Source organism: Xyrauchen texanus, chromosome 1, assembly GCF_025860055.1.
Source record: "Xyrauchen texanus isolate HMW12.3.18 chromosome 1, RBS_HiC_50CHRs, whole genome shotgun sequence".
Taxonomy (NCBI): domain Eukaryota; kingdom Metazoa; phylum Chordata; class Actinopteri; order Cypriniformes; family Catostomidae; genus Xyrauchen; species Xyrauchen texanus.
Window position 1 is genome coordinate 25372908 of NC_068276.1, and position 16658 is coordinate 25389565.

The following is a 16658-nucleotide window of genomic DNA, read 5'->3' on the forward strand; positions in this document are numbered from 1 at the left end:
ATCAGGCTTGGTATTGGTCTGGCAACAGCATCACCACTAAAGCGCTGGCTAATTTCACTCAACTCAAACCTATAATCCTGCTTCTAGTCACAAACAAACCAGGACAAAACACGTACCAGACTGGTTCTTGATGGAAAGCACAGTGTAAAGGTGCTAATTTATTATAAATGCAAAAAGAATGGGTCAATCAAAGACTATGTAAAGCCTATAGCTTTATTAATAGCTTTTTGTGCAAGTTATTAACTTTGCAGAATTGTCTTTTCTTTCAAATCTAGAAATGCAGACAGAGTATGATCTTGTTTTGATCTCTTTCTTTTCTTACCTCTGGTTACAAAGCTGACATGCAAAACAGTCCAAATGGTAAACATTATCTCTGGCCCTCATCACCATTTCAAAGGCTGGGATCAGTTTACTGCAGGCTGCGCAGTTCCCCGTCGTACCAAAGAGCCTGCGAGAGAGAGAACACAGACAGTCACTCACCATTACCTTTCTTAGTCTTTATGCGATCTAGAAACTAACCAAAAAAGGCAAGAAAACAACCAAAGATGATAAAAAAATAAAAAATAAAATAAAAATTGAACATCGAATGTAATACGTAAATCCAGCTTGGCACAAATTAAGACTTTTTTGTTAATGACAGTACAAACCTAGATGTTAATTCTTAGCTAATGATCTAATTAAAATGATCACATGGTTCTAATCCCATTCTTCAAAGAGTTTTTGCCAAGCACATTGCAAAAGCATGAAAACAGGTCTGAGGAGAGCAATTGAACTGCTCAAAGGTTTTCCCCTCTTGCTTTTAAATCCAGTTACTAATGAGACTTTGCTTAGACCAAAGCCAGCTGTATTTTACACAAGTAAAATACTATAATATAGTACTATGTAGACAAATACTATAATGTAGTCAAAAGTTCAAAAGATTCCCCTTGCAAGGATACTGCCTCTATCCTCCTTTCCTCTTCTCTCATTACCTCTCTTTTTCTTCTTTTTTTACCCATGACCTGCTAAAAGCTGAGGGAGACATGGGTGGTGGTTTGGTAGGGGGATTGGTTGTTGAGGTACATAACCTTGAGAGGTAAGTAGATGCTCGCTGAAGCACAGAAAGGGACACACAACTCAAATTTCTCAGCTGTTTGTTTAAGCTTATTAGATGGGAGGCAAACCGTCAAGGTCACAAACAGAACATGAGGCATTGAGGCAGATCGCTTTCCTCCACAGCAACAGACGTCGGATTTACATTTTCATTTTCAAAGCCCTTGCTCCGATATTTAATTTGGAGATTCAAAGAGATATAGATATACACTGGCAGCAATAGTTAAAAAAAAAAATGACAGATTGTGAGGAAATTGCTACTTTAATTCACCAAAGTGGCATTCAGCTGATCGCAAAGTATAGTCAGGACATTACTGATGTAAAAATGTAGCACCATCACTATTTGAAAAGTCATTTTTGATCAAATCAAAATCTGCCCCATTTCCAGCAGCCATCACTCAACACCTTATTCTTGAGTAATCATGCTAAATTGCTAATTTGTTACTAGAAAATCACTTGCCATTAAATCAAACACAGCTGAAAGCTATTTGGTTTGTTAAATGAAGCTTAACATTGACTTTGAGTTGTCACAGTATGCAACAGACTGGCATGTCTTAAAGACAATATCAGATAAATGTCATAAAAGAAACAGCTTTTTCTTGAAACTTGTTAGTCAATCATTGTTTTGAGGAATGAAGGCTATACAATGCTTGAAACTGCCAAAAAAACCTGAAGATTTCATACACATGTGTACACTAAAGTCTTCAAAGACAAAGCACAACTGGCTACGTGGAAGGCCAGATGTACAACTAAACAAGAGGATAAGTACATCAGAGTCTCTAGATTGAGAAATGGATGCCTCACATGTCCTCAGCTGACAGCTTCATTGAATTCTACCTGCTCAACACCAGTTTCATGTACAACAGTAAAGAGAAGACTCAGGAGTGCAGGCCTTATGGGAAGAATTGCCAAGAAAAATCCACTTTTGAAACAGAAAAAAGGTTAGAGTTACAAAATGTATTCCATAAGAGCAAAATCTGAACATTATTCCAAACCTTTGGCCACCAGTGTATATCATGCAGAACAGAGATGCAATGCACACAGGAAGACATTGAGAAGGGGACTCAGGCTAAGTCAGGGTACCGCTCTCACAGTTTGAAATGCTCTTGTAAAGTTAAGGACTTAACTTTAGAAATAGGGAGAAACTGAAGAAAGTTGCTGTGAGTCCATATTTGTCTCTCCCGACTGCTCGCCCCGTGTCACCGGCAGTATCTATCCAGCAGACCTTGCTGTTAATTAGAGCAACAGACTCGAGCCGAGAGCAGTCTTATGGTGGGAGAGGGCATGTTGTTATATCAGATAGGCGAGGTGTTAAAAATAGCCATGTTAGATTGGGTTACTGCTCCAGTAAAAAGTGTTTATGTAGAACTCTGACACAGAGTAGGCCGTGCAAGCCCAACGAGGTGTTGCCTCACAAAGACTTCAGCTTATTAAAATAATGGTTATCAGACTGCAGCTTTATTCCAAGGTCAGTGCAGAATTTGTAACAAAGTGACTATAAAAGTTATTTACAAGTTTATCCTTTACATTATAGTGTCTGTGTACATTACATATACTGTAATTATAACAGTAATACTAAAGTGTATTTACAAGTAGCTCCAAAAAATTATTGCGTATGATGTACATTGTCCGTTTGAATAATTATTATTTTCTTTAATATTATAATCTTTAATTTATTATAGGTATGCACAGATACAAAATTTGTGTGCCATTAGCAATTTCAAATTATTTACAAAAACATCTGCCAATGCGGATAATGGTTCTGCTTTTTATGCTACCTTGTTTCAAATCACTGATAATTATTTACAAATACTAAATGTAATTAACTCTATGCCTATATTTTTCCTGCAAATACTGAAAAAGCATATTCTTGACTGAAATCTGAATAGCCTCCTGTTCGGCTCAATACTACATTGGAAAGATTTTTATTTTTTTTTAATGTTCTTAACACATTAATTGAATTCTGAAAGATGACGATATTCCCTTTTTAGCTGAAGCAGCCTCTGCTTTGGCTTAAACAATTGAATCATTCTTTGCTGTGCCGAGCTTTCAGGAGAGTAATTCAACAAGTAGTGTTCAGTTTTTAAGGTAGTTTGTGAAAAATTGCAAAGTGCATTTTATCAGTGCAAAGCTTACAAATTGCAACACTGCTGTCACCTTCACCCAGTTCAAAGTATTTCCACACAAGAAACATTTTCTTTCACACAGTACGAGTTGTAGGCTGGTTGTCCGACGTGTTTTTCCGCCACATAATTGTGACAATGTAGGCTTGTTTGTGTCATGGTGATGCTCATTCATTTTCAGTGTGAATTTGTAACTATGGGCTCTTATGGACTCATTAAGAGTCGCATTTTTATTAGAGTCATCGAATCCAGACATTTGGGAATTGACTCCGATTCCTGGTTTTGGAATAGTTAGAATCGATCAAAAGAGTCTATTCCAAACCATTTAATGGATTCTTTTTTGATCCCGAAAAAAAAAAAAAAAAAAAGGTAGGCAAAGATAAATCTCATAATAAACAGCTCACTACAAAGAACTACCGAAAATAATCTAAATAGCACCATTTAAATTGTCTGTTACCATTCATGAGTTCTTGTTTAGAAAGATGTATATACTGTACAGTAATTCCCCACTACCTTTTGTATACTGAATAAAATACAATACAAACAATACATTTCAGTTTTATTAAAAACATTCAGTTGGAGTCGATTCCAACATTTCTAATAAATTCTCGATTCCCAATGCCTCAGAATCGAGGAATCGATTCTTTTAGCCTTAATTTTTATATCAGCGCTGTAACATATCAGTGCCTAATGTATAAATCCTTGTAAACATCCGCATTTGGCAGATCACGATTGTGAGCATTTCTGCATGTGCAAGGTTGCAGATACGGGCTGCTTTGTCCTCTGGAAAACGAGCTTCCAAACACAGAAAAAAGGTGCAAATACAATACGGAATAATATACATTCTTTCGACACTGACAATGCTGAACCATCACAACTAAATTCACGCAGATCCAAAAAAATCTGTAAAATAATAAACAGAAGCATGATCTTGCTTCCGTGTATAATTAAACATTATATATAACTTGGGACTGCGTGAAGTTTTTCACCATAATAGAATTTTTTTTCCAAACTTTTCTTGACGGATTCGTTCAAATCTGAGAAGCATCCTTAAAGTGATAGTTCAGTCTTTAATATTATATCATCATTTCCCCCCTCTCATTTTCTTCCAACCCCATGAAACTTTCTGTATTCTGTGGAGCCCAAAAGATGTTACAGAATGTTAGGGAGTGACAGTCTCAGACACCATCCTCTTCAAAATATGGAGGTGAAAAAAAAAATATGTAGTGAAAAGTAAATGATGATTAAGGTTAGCTTTCTGTCTAACATCTCCTTATAGGAAATTCTTGCTTCATTTACTCACACGCATGCCATCCAAGATGTGTTTTTTTTTTTCTGCTGCTGAACAAAGATTTTTAGAAGAATATCTCAGCTCTGTTAGTTTATACTAGAATGCAAGTGAATGGGTACCAAAACTCTGAAGCTCAAAGCACAAAGGCAACAACATTAAATGGATTCAAATGACACTGGTTCAATCTGTCTTAAGAAGGGATACAAGTGTGGGTGAGAAACAGATCAATATTTAAATCCTTTTTTACTAATAAATGTCCACATTCACATTCTTCTTGAGTATTTGGTGATTCAGTTCTTTGTGCATATCACCTTCTACTGGGCACTTTATATATTACATTTGTTTCTCACCCACACCTACCATATTGCTTCTGAAAATCACTGGTGAATTACTTTTATGCTGCCTCCATGTGCTTTTTGGAGCTTCAAATTTCTGGTCACCATTCACTTGCATTGTATGGACCAATAGAGCAGAGATCTTCTAAAAATCTTAGTGTTCTGCATTAGAAAAAAAGTCACACACATCTGTGATGGCATGAGGGTGAGAAAATGAGAGCATTGTGAACTAAACCTTGATGCACTGAAGAAATAAATGGAAGTCATATGGGTTTGGAACAACATGGTGATGAATGACGACAATTTCCATTATTAACAATAATATCAATAGTATTATTATTATTAATTATTCTGTAATGCATGTTAAATGTGTATCATGTACTGGGATATAGGAGTGTAAACATCCATTACGTTTTATGTGAAAGTAACTAATTACTAGAGTATTCTCAGTTACTCTTACTCTAGTAATTTATATAATTATTTTACTTCTACTTGAGTAGTTTTTTTTAAGTAATTGTACTTTTACTTGTGTAAAGTTTTTGGCTACTCTACCCACCTTTGCATATAATGGAGACTATGCCAAATCATTTGCATTCACAGCATTTGACAGGACAACGCTTAACTGTGGTTTGGCATCTTGAGAATGCTGGGTGAGATGTATATGACAGTCATTCTTCGATTTTGAAACGTTCTCAGATAGCAGGCCACATAAATCCTAACGTTTGCAGACACATACTTGGTCAGAGGCTGCAGGAAGGATTAAAGTGTCTGAAGAGTCGTGTTCTCTAAAAGGGAACAGTACACAGACTGTGGTCAAGCACATTTCAAATGTCATGCCTTAATGCTGGAGCAAGCAACTGGAGTTGTGAGTTCAATGTTGTGTTATCCTGCCCCACTACTGAAAAGGTGGTCGGGAGTCCCTAGGGATCTCGAACAATTTCTTATGGCTCATGTCCATCATGTTGTTACAGATCACAAGACCCATTTTCCCTTCTTTTCTAAATCAGGTCACAGAAAGTACAGAAATGGCAGTTTGAGTGTGTTGTTATAGGCTTGCGAAAATTCAGCAAACTTTTGATTGGTCTAAGAGCAGAGGAACTCCACACACATGGTTTCCATGTTTTATGGGGACTTTCCATAGACAATGATTTTTATACTGTACAAATGTATATTCTATCCCCTAACCCCCCCAACACCACACACACACACACACACACACACTGAGACAGATAACCAGGTTTCTGTAAAGAAATCTTGGGTTTAATAGTAGGTTTTTGCTGTACTGTGATGGCCCGGCTCAAAATGGAGACTTTAGTGGTGGTTAATTTAAGTGGATTAGGAGGTTACGGAAACTCATTTGGAAGGTCACCAGCAAACTTTGAAATAAAATGGCTTGGATTTTCAGGCAATATAAATCAAGATAAAGTGAAACCAACCATTTTATCAGCAAGGCCATTTAATGTGTTATTCCTTGGAAAATGTGCCAAAGGATTTCCAGGGCTCTAATGTCATTTGTGAATAATTTTAATTCACTTTTGTCATTAAAACAAACTTTTTAATAGTTTTCTTGAAAACAAGTCCATTTAATAACAGATACTAACAATAACATTAAAGAAATGCTACAGTGAATTGAGAGCTTATTAATAGCTCATTCAATAAGTGAAGATCTTAATCCCCAGCGCAATGAATTCACCAAAAAAAAGTGTGAGACAAAAAGCAGAAAAGAGCTTTTTCCTTCATAATCTTTTTTGTGTCTAACTAAACTTTTGTATTCAAGCTGAAAGCCTTTGCTCATTGTTCAGTATAATTCCCTGTGGCTCTGTGTAGACAGGTGTTTCTCTTCTGGTGTTTCTTCAGAACTCATCTGAAGACAAAATCAACTTCCTTCCGTTTAATGTCTCACAGTGATTGGACTTCTGCTGTTCAAAACCTTTGTTTGCATTCAAAGAGACTGATATTCACAAACTTTATGCATGAATTGGTCAAGTCATCTAAGTGTGTTTAGGTACAGTGGTGTTTCTTCAAAATGAGATACAGTAAATATATAGGGATTGCGTTTTCACTTAAACAAAATGACTGGTTTCTTTTCTTTCTCATGGCGATAGTCAAGCTTGCTCAGGAGACCACCAAAAATACACTGAATGATTGCTGAGAGTTTTCTCTCCTCTTTAATCATACTCACATGTTGGCTAGTAATGGATGTGTCATCATTAGGCAGAGGAGTAATCTACTTTATATTTCAATTAAAAGCACTGCTCTTTGATTAGTAAAATGACTCATGTAAGTAATGTAATGGTTCAGAAAAATACAATAATTTCAGGACTGGGGTCAATGCAATTAAACACAGAAGCTCTTTGGCAGTTTGATGGTGAGGTCAAAGGAATCTTGACCCTAGCAAAACACATTAATCTATTGCGGTGCACACTAATGAAGAGAAAGGCCTAAAAGCTTATAAATCCACCATTTACTGATCTAGTAAGGAAGTTAGTTTGTGCGATGGCTGGTGTGTGTTTGGTTGGAAGGGTTGGAGGAGGGTCATTATGGCTCTACAGTACTCCTGAAGGACAAACTCAGGAGAACTGCACATAATTAATGTGCGCAAGGTAGGGCTCCAAAAACCCAGCTGAAAAAAAAAAAAAAAAAGTTTGATCCACCTGCCCGTCTTTAATGAAGTGCCTCCCTGCATGGGAGGCTAATTCTGGGTGAGATTTCAGCTTCATTACTGAAGGCGAGCGGACTGATTCCACATCTGTGCACTGGAGATGAAGTTTAGGTGGGACGCCCTACATGGCATCTCAATCACGCTCTGAAGCTGCCTTGCCCTGTCTGCACAGAGAGGGGGATACTTAATTTGTTCCTTAATAGAATTAATATCCAGTATCTCCAGGAATTAAGTAGCACACTTGTTTTCACGGGCTAAACGGCAGATGAGTGAGCTAAATTTCATTAGGACCTCGGTACCAGTACAGCCGCAACAGGAAGCTCGTTTTGTGCCGTAATTCTCCATAATTCTCTACTTTTATTCTCTATGAAAACTGTAACGCAGTTCAATGGAAAGGAGGAGGCGAGAACCGGCTTGACGACAAATCATATTTTAATGATTAACTTAAACAAAAGACACACACAAACACATGACGGACATGTCCGTAAAAGATCTCTCGCACAACCCATCCGCAGTCGGCCTTTATCCCTCTCGGAGGCTTGATTAGCCTGATAAGAGATCGAGTGTGTAGAATCACGACTCGGCATCACCCTCCGCCCTGCCACAATAACCAATCAAACGAGGGGACTCAAATGGTCACAATACCAAGGTCTGAATTAGCTGCCTGATGATTTTATTTACTGCAAAATATATTTCTTACTCTGTACTCTGGCTACTTGAGAAGCAAAATGACATTAGTCTTGTACTAAGATCAATGAAATAAGATTCAGTGAGGTTTACACTTAAAACAAGAAAAAAAAAATCCCAATGGAGCCAGATACAGTAAATAAACAAGTTGATTTTTCTTACTGCATTGACAAGTGCTTTTTGCATACCTTTTTCTGGCATAAACCACACAAGATGTTATTAAATTTCTCTGAAAACAAAACATCTTATGTAATTTTGCTTCTCAATTAAATCCCGTTTTTAAGGTAGTTTAGACAAAAACTGATTAAGGGGCTGTTTCAAAAGACATCATAGGCATGCTCCAGATGCGAATGCTGTACAAAACGGTAGGTATCTTAATTATACTGCCTCTTAAAGGGTTATTTCACCCAAAAAATTTTAAATGATCCCATAATTTACTCACCCTCAAGCCATCCTAGTTGTGTATGACTTTCTTTTTCAGCCAAACACAATCGGAGTTATATTAAAATATCCTGTCTCTTCCAAGCTTTATAATGGGAGTGAATGGTACCTTAGATTTTGAAGCCCAAAAAAAAGAGCATCCATCCATCAAAAAAGAAATCCATACAGCTCCAGGCGGTTAATAAAGGCCTTCTGAAGCGAAGAGATTAATTTTTGTAAGAAATATCCATATTTATAACTTTTTCTTCCAGTAACGGCCGTCCGCGGGTTCACGAGAGAGTCGAGTTCCGGTGTATGATGTAGGCATAGCATAAGCTCCGGTGAGAAGTGTCAAATGTAGAGAGCAGAGGATAGATGAAGCCAGTGAACGCGAGGACAGCCGTAACTAATCTAAGGTAGCATCATATGTATCCTTCTCTAGGTAGGCAAGATGGCAGATGAAGCAAGAGAAATTTAGATATATAAATATACTTATAATCCATTCAATATTGAAATGAATCGACAAATAAAAGTTTCATATAACCGAAGACACAAAAATACCCAAAATGTGTCTGCCATGCATATTTGGGCTCACTAGAGGATCACGTCATTTCTCCTGCATCACCTGTATTGAAATAATTTGCAAGTTGAGTGTCCCGTGCGCTATGCGTGAGGAGCTCTATTTGAATAATGCGCAAAGTTGCCACCTATGTAGCTTGTTCCAAATCACTCTCTTCTGAGGCATAATTTTAGTAAGGATGCTGCCAATAGGTAAGTTTTGGAACAGACCCTAAGAGAATAATTTTGTATTTATTTATTTTAATTTTGCAGTTTTGCAACATGTAGTGGAAATTTTATTTCTTAATTGGAAACTTAATTTCATTACCGTTTATTTTATCATTATTTCAAATCCTCCAGTCTTCCTAATGAGCAGTTAGGTCACTCCAACAGTATCTAAAAGGGATAGTTCACACAAAAATCTAAAATTCTCTCATCATTTACTCACCCTCATGCCATCCCAGATGTGTATGACTTTCTTTAACAGAATACAGACACAGATTTTTGGAAGAATATTTCAGCTCTGTTTGTCCATTCAATGCAATCGAATGTGTGATGAAATGTTGAAGCTCAAAAAAGCAAATAAAGGTAGCAATAAAAGTAATCCAGCAGACTCCAGTGGATTAATTAATTAATGTCTTCTGAAGTGAAACACTAGGTATATGTAAGAAATAGGTAAATATTTAAAACTTTTATTCTAAAAAATGTTGCTTCTACCCAGCTGTGGTATGCACGAACCTAGTGAACACTAGGTTGAAGTTCAAGTTGCCTCATGTAATGCAAGCACATTTTATGGAAATATTTATCCAAAAATCTTCATTTGTGTTCTGCTGAAGAAAGAAATGTATACATATCTAGTATGGCTTGAGGGTGAGTAAATAATGAGAGCATTTTCACTGACTCGAAGGGGGAGGTGCTAATTGACAACAACCAAACTGCAACTCTGACAGGGTAGGGCTCAGCAGTGCTGAGTACAGCCCCAGCAGTGGGGGCTCTTGTGGAGAGCAGCTTGGGTATAAATTGCTAGATCTGGTTGGGAGACCCCAGGGACTGGGATTTAACGCCCAGGAAATAATCATGTTTAATTTAGCAAGCAGATGGCTCAGAGATAGGAGGCAAAACGGATCTTAGACCTGTGGTTCTGCCACTCAGCTGCCTGGAGTGAGCTGAAAGTCCAAACACAAACAAACTCAAACAGCAGTTTATCACTGAACATTGCAAATGGGCAAGATGTCACATCCGTGTAAACATTTAAAAACCTTAACCTGCTAAACAAACAAAAATCACAAGATGCCTCTCAAAGCTATTTGTTCACTTTCACAAATGGGATTTAATTGTAGCAATCAGAGTCTAGTTGGCACACCACAATGAGGAAAGCACAAGCATTTAAACTTCTGTATAGCAACCTCATTAAAACATAATTTACAAGCTAAAAAGTTATCTGCTAACCCCACAGATAAACATAACAGGAGCAAGAAAAGACAGGGCCCAGGAGATTGGACAGGTTGCAATCGTCGCCCGTTAGACAAGGGTGTACTTTTCTGAATGTCATGAAGCCTGAGGTGCAACAAGCCCTTTTCTGCTGTGGTAGTACTTTGACTCAAGCATGTTCTTACCTCAGATAGTCCCTGCGACAGAGGATGAGATTGGCTTTGGTGTAGAGGGTGGAGCCCACCTCCCCCAGGCGGCAGTCACAGCAGGCACATTTGAGGCAGTCTTCATGCCAGTATTTGTCCAGGGCCTTGAGCAGGTAGCGGTCTTTAATCTTACGGTTGCAGCCGGCGCATCCCTTCTGTTTTCCTTTGGGCTGGACGGAGAGCATCGGCACACCTGTTGCGATAGGGAGACAAACAGAGAGGGTTGTGATTTACTGCCTGGCTAAACATGACTTTTCATGTTCCATGCCCTTTGATAAGGGTGGCGGCACCCCCGAAGCTCAGGCCAAAGAACAAGCCATGTCAGGTTGTTTCATATGCATTAGCCATGGATGCTCTTCCATGCAGATAGGCATGCAGGTCACTTTGGACTACATTCATCCATCGCTGCCCCAGCTCAAAAGAACAGATGTTATTTTTGGATTGCAACATACAGTTTAATGGGAGTTTGAATGCATCTCTGTGTTGGGATGCCACAGGTTCAGCTCCATTTAGATAGCTGACAGAGGTATTTATGTTGTTTTGAAGATTAACCATGGCCCTATTTCATCAGTATGAGAACTGTTGGCCATGATAAAAGCCTCTCCTGGGCATTGTTTGGTATAGATCAACATTAACCTTTTAGAGCACTGTTGACCGCAAGACTGCTCTCAGCTTCGAGTGAGATATGGTTTGGCCTAAGTGCCTTCCACACACACACAAACATACACACTAAAGCACCATCTCTTTTAACACTTGCGCTCACGTTCCTGCATTTCAACTATTGAAGAGTAACCAAACAAGCTAAACTGCCCTGCTGTCATGTAGCCCTGCCCTGCTGTCATGTAGCCCTCCCCCCTTTAAGCATGCCTTTTAGCCTCCTAAAGGACAAATAAAGTCCATTTAATAACTGCACTAAACACTAATAGTCTATCTGTGGTCTGACATTTGTGTGTGGACTAAAAGCCGCCCCCAGGCCAGAGCTGGTAACACTGGCACTCGGCACCCCTCTGCCATCACTAACAGGTCTGCCACAGCTGAAAGCGCAGGACAACAGCTCTTAAGACACTCTCTCCCACACTGAGCTATTGATCCATCTAATAGAACACACAGCTAAACCAGCACTCTCCCTCTCCCTCTCTCTCTCTATACCTCTCTTTTGCTCTTTGCTTTCAAAACACATTTCTCTCAGAAAGCCCCATGTGATACCCCCTTCAACACCCTCTCCCTCCTCCCCCAATCGCCAGTGTATCAGCCGTGGATCGTCAAACCATTAAAACCCCAGTCCTATTTAGAGACAGACACATCTGGTCTCTGTCTGGACAGGGCTTTGATTCAAGCATTAGCCATTTTACAGTTACAATACTCAAATGAAGAAATAAAAAATAAAAAAAAAAATCAATAAATATCAAACACCAAAGAATATGTCCAAATAATGTGTTGTGTTTTAGGCAGAGGCAGCCAATAAACCAATATTCACACTTTTCTACTTATAGGAGTGTTCCAGGTTAGTTCCAATAAAAGATAAGCTAAATCGACAGCATTTGTGGCATAATGTTGATAACCACAAAAAGTAACTTGAACCCATCCCTTGTTTATTAAAAAAAAGCAATAATTATGGTTTCAGACTTACAATGTAGGGAAAGTTCATAAACATTAAAATATACAATTTTAAAAGAAGATCCTCAATAAGTAAACACAGGAGTTAACATGATTTAGTGTGATAAAATCACTTAACCTCATCGGTGTGAAGTTATATCCAATAGTTGACACAGGATCTGTGCTCTATTGTCATGTCATCAAAGAGGTTATATTTGATAAAGTAATTTTTTTTAAGATAAGAGATTATGCACACAAAAATTGTTAACATGTACCTATATAATGTTTTCATCTTGTGGCTATTCTCTTGAAATAGTGTGTTTTTAACATTTACTGGCTGGTACCTCACCAACTTTTTTAAATAAACATTGGATGAGTCTAAATCATTTTTTTGTGATAATTAACACTGTGTCACAAAGACGGTCAATTGAGCTCATATTGAACCTAAAACATTCCTTAAATCGGTTATCGTTTCCTTAACATCATATCTACTGATAAAATGGCAACATCTCCATTGGGAAGAATGTTTTTCATAATTGACTTATAGATATAATATTATAGATTTGTCATAGCTTTTATGATTAATATATTATTCACAATGCATTTTTTTTTGTATTTTAAGGATTATCATGATCATTCTGTTACAAGTAAAAAGCAGAAATAAAATTATTAAAAATATTTCTTTTTTGCATATCAGTTATCAAACGGTTTCAGACTGTATCGGCTGATCACTAATTTTGAGTATTTGAGATTAAATTAATGCATTTATTACAGTCTCATTTCTATATACATTTTCCTGTTATTGTTAGGTTCATCCAATGCTTGTGCTTGGCTGATTGTGAGTGCATTGGTGTATGAGAGGAGATGTCTGTTAAGAGTATGCTGATGGTTGGGTGCAGAGGTCACATGCAGCAGCTCTTGTTCTGCCCCAGCTTTAATGTCCGTTAATGGTTCTACTGTACATGATCAACAAATGTACGCCAGTGGGCATGAACTCCATTATCCAGTCCCCTGCATGCAACTATCAGCATATTCATGTTTTTTGTATCCTCCCCTTGGACTAACCTCAAACTTCTCATGCTGTACTTTCAATATCCATGTTTAGTTTAGTAAAACACTCTGACACACATGCTCATTTATTGGATCCAGATTTGTTCAGTGATTCTGAACGGTCCACATATCAGAGGTACTATGAATATAGTTAGCATTTCCTCTTTATATATAAAAAAAGAAAAAAAAGAGGGGAAAAATGTGAGGGCACTCAAAGTTGTGAAAGACCGAAAGAGAGAGAATGAGGGCAAGAGTGCGAGGGCTTGTTAGTTAAATTTATGACTTTGATGTGAAAAGCTCTGGTGGTATTCAGCCATCTTATTTCTTTATCAGAACTGGAAAAAGAGGGAAGCTAATTGGTATAGCACCGCTGATGGGAGCCATCAATTAGTGGTATGCTTCCCTTCCTGCCTCCTCCCCCACCCCCCTCCTGCCCCAATATGGGCCCCTTGAAGCCGCCACATTAGGATCACAAAACTCACTATAAATACCAATGTTCAGTATAAATGAAGGTAAAAAGCCTTTAAGTTGAAGCCACACTAGCTGAGGGCGGTCGTTTTCTACCTGCATTTCATGGCTTGTTAGAGGTGCACTCTGCAGGTATGCCAACAGTGCTCTCCTGTCAGCCTTCTACAGAACTAGAAACAGTCTTAATGAGAGAGAGAGAGAGAATGAGAGCGAGAGAGAGAGAGAGAGAGAGAGAGAGCACAAGCTTGGGAATTAGGCTCTTTCAGTTCCCCAAGGGATGGCACAAAAATCTTTAATTTGCCTTTTATGACAGCTAATTAGATATTCTATTCAAAACCTTTGCTTTAAATAAGATAATTATACACAAAGGTCGTTTCCCCCCCACCTCAGGAGAACCACATGTAATTGTTTAAGCCACATCCACAACACATCCAAGTCTGCTAACTCCCTCTCTGTGTCTCACCAGTTGGAGCAACCTTCAATACTGAGTTGTGCCTAGTGCTATATTCTGTCTGGCCTAATCAGAGAAACCTCTTATTGTCTCTTTCAAAGACAGCTAACTGGATTTGCTTTTAGAATCCCCCCATATAGCCTCACCATGTTCTAAATCTAAAACGACAGAGCCAATGACTGAATAAAAGTGCGTAATGTTGACTCGGACATCAGCATGTCGGTATTTTGGGGTTTATACAGAAGACTGCACCTGTCATCACTCTTTGCACAGCCTGGAATCTTGCTGGTAGACCCTTCCCCCATTTCTGTCCTGCAGAACAAAAAAGGCAACATTATAAAACGGAGACGCAAACTGAGGAGGCAGCTCCCACTTAATCCAATCCATTTAACAGATACAAGTGCTGCTGACCTTCCTGTGTCATTCCATGTCACAAAAAAGCATACCCTGCTATCTGCCACTTGATTCATATTTTAAAAGTAGACCCATTTTTTCCTTCAAGAGGAAGCATTTGGCTTGTCAAATGTTTTCACAAACAAATAAAAGGGAGGGAAGAAAATAATTTGCTATTAATAATTGGAATGCTCCCTGTCATCCTCTTTTCTGCCTATCCACCATTTAAAGACCTTATCTCAGTTGAATATGTACAGATAGGTTTTTGCATTTGAAACTGTCAGACCATGTACTTTCCATTATAAAGATAGGATCCGATTTCTATGTAGGCCTTCATTTCAAGTTCCATTTTTGCAGATATCAAAAAATCATATCAATGGAGTTCCCTTTAGATGTATTTAAGGTTTAGGGCAAGAAAAAAAAAAACTCTGAATCGTTTTCAAGCATTACAGCACAATTATCAAATTTTCGCAGCAGATGCAACTTTGGGAAAAACTATGAGAAAAGGTAGATCTATTTATTTTTCTTTGTGGTCTGATTATTTCTCTTCTATTGCATTTTGTGTTGAGTCTTAATGAGCACATGGGTGATGGTCCGATTTTATGCCAAAACATAATTTTATTAATCAGTTTATGATTTTGAATAGAAAATTAAGCCTATTTTAGGGCCATTAAGACATAGTGATATTTTTATGAAAATTACGCACCCCCATTACTACAATAAATATGGTTATTACAGAGTCAAACATTTCCTTATACTAACATATGGTCATCCACACACTAATTGCATTGAATTAATAAACAAAAAGGAGCCATATTCATATTCACAAGCAAAGTCCCAACTCATGGTAATGACAATCATATTTGAAAACAATAGGAATAGTAAGAGCTACTGTAAACCCTCTGGATGCATTGCTGTAATGAGAATTTGGGGATAAAACATGCTTAAAGGGATAGTTCTCATATCATTTACTCACCCTCATGCCATCCCTGATGTGTATGACTTTCTTCTACAGAGCACAAATTGTGATTTGAGGAATATTTCAGCTCTGTAGGTCTATACAATGCAAGTGAATGAGTGCCAAAATTGACGCTCCAAAAAGCACAAAGACAGAATAAAATTAACCCATCGACTAGTGTTTTAATCCATATTTTCAGAAGTCATATGATAGGTGTAGGTGAGAAACAGATCAATATTTAAGTCCTTTATGCATTAAATTCCCAGTAGGGGGCGGTATACTTGAAAGTGAATCACCAAAAACACGAGAAGTGGCTTTTATGCTGACTTATACAGTTTGAGCATAAAAAGTTTTCATTTTTAGTTTAGCAGATGAAAGTCATACACATCTGGGATGGCATAAGGGTGAGTAAATGATGAGAATATTCAAATTAAAACATTTGTGTTAACTATTCTATTAAGTGCCCTGAAAATAATCTCACAAAGCAAAACATCTAAATGTTCTCTTTCATTTGCTAAACTAAAAATTTATATTTCTCAGCTCTTTTGGTCCATACAATGCATTGAATGTTTGCCAAACTTTTTACGTTCCAAAAATCGTACAAGTCAGCATAAAAGTTATCCATAAGACTTTAAAGGCATTTTTTTAATGCAAAACAATTTCATATTTTTTGTATTAGTTTTCATGATGGGTTCTGTGAGATTCACCCTCAAATGGCAATCATGACGATGCGGAGCTCACTGTAGAGTATGGTCACAGTAATAAACATATTTGATCAATTAACTGGACACTTCTGTGTGAGGCCTCTTCGCGGGAGCAGGTGATTAGGGTTGGATGTTGGCAATGCTTTTTGCACTTGTTTTGCGATTCCAACAGACCGGCTATATGGTCTCAAGTTAATGGCTTCATTATCAAATTCCAGAACATTTACGATAAT

The 16658-nt window shown here is 37.8% G+C and overlaps 1 protein-coding gene across 2 annotated transcripts in view; it reads right to left on the reverse strand.

The window, feature by feature from the left end:
- The window catches only part of LOC127652586 (rhombotin-1-like), a 36153-nt gene that overhangs the window by 3920 nt on the left and 15575 nt on the right, over positions 1 to 16658 (reverse strand). Inside the window, exons 1-3 of one of the 2 annotated variants that reach the window (XM_052138931.1) lie at positions 14623 to 14654; positions 10785 to 10998; positions 323 to 448 (exon numbers count right to left, since the gene is read on the reverse strand). In XM_052138931.1, the coding sequence (XP_051994891.1) occupies positions 323 to 448; positions 10785 to 10998; positions 14623 to 14629 (347 nt within the window). In that variant the 5' untranslated portion in view covers positions 14630 to 14654. Of the gene's footprint in view, positions 1 to 322; positions 449 to 10784; positions 10999 to 14622; positions 14655 to 16658 lie in introns of those variants that run through there. The other variant, XM_052138851.1, reaches the window with a different exon arrangement.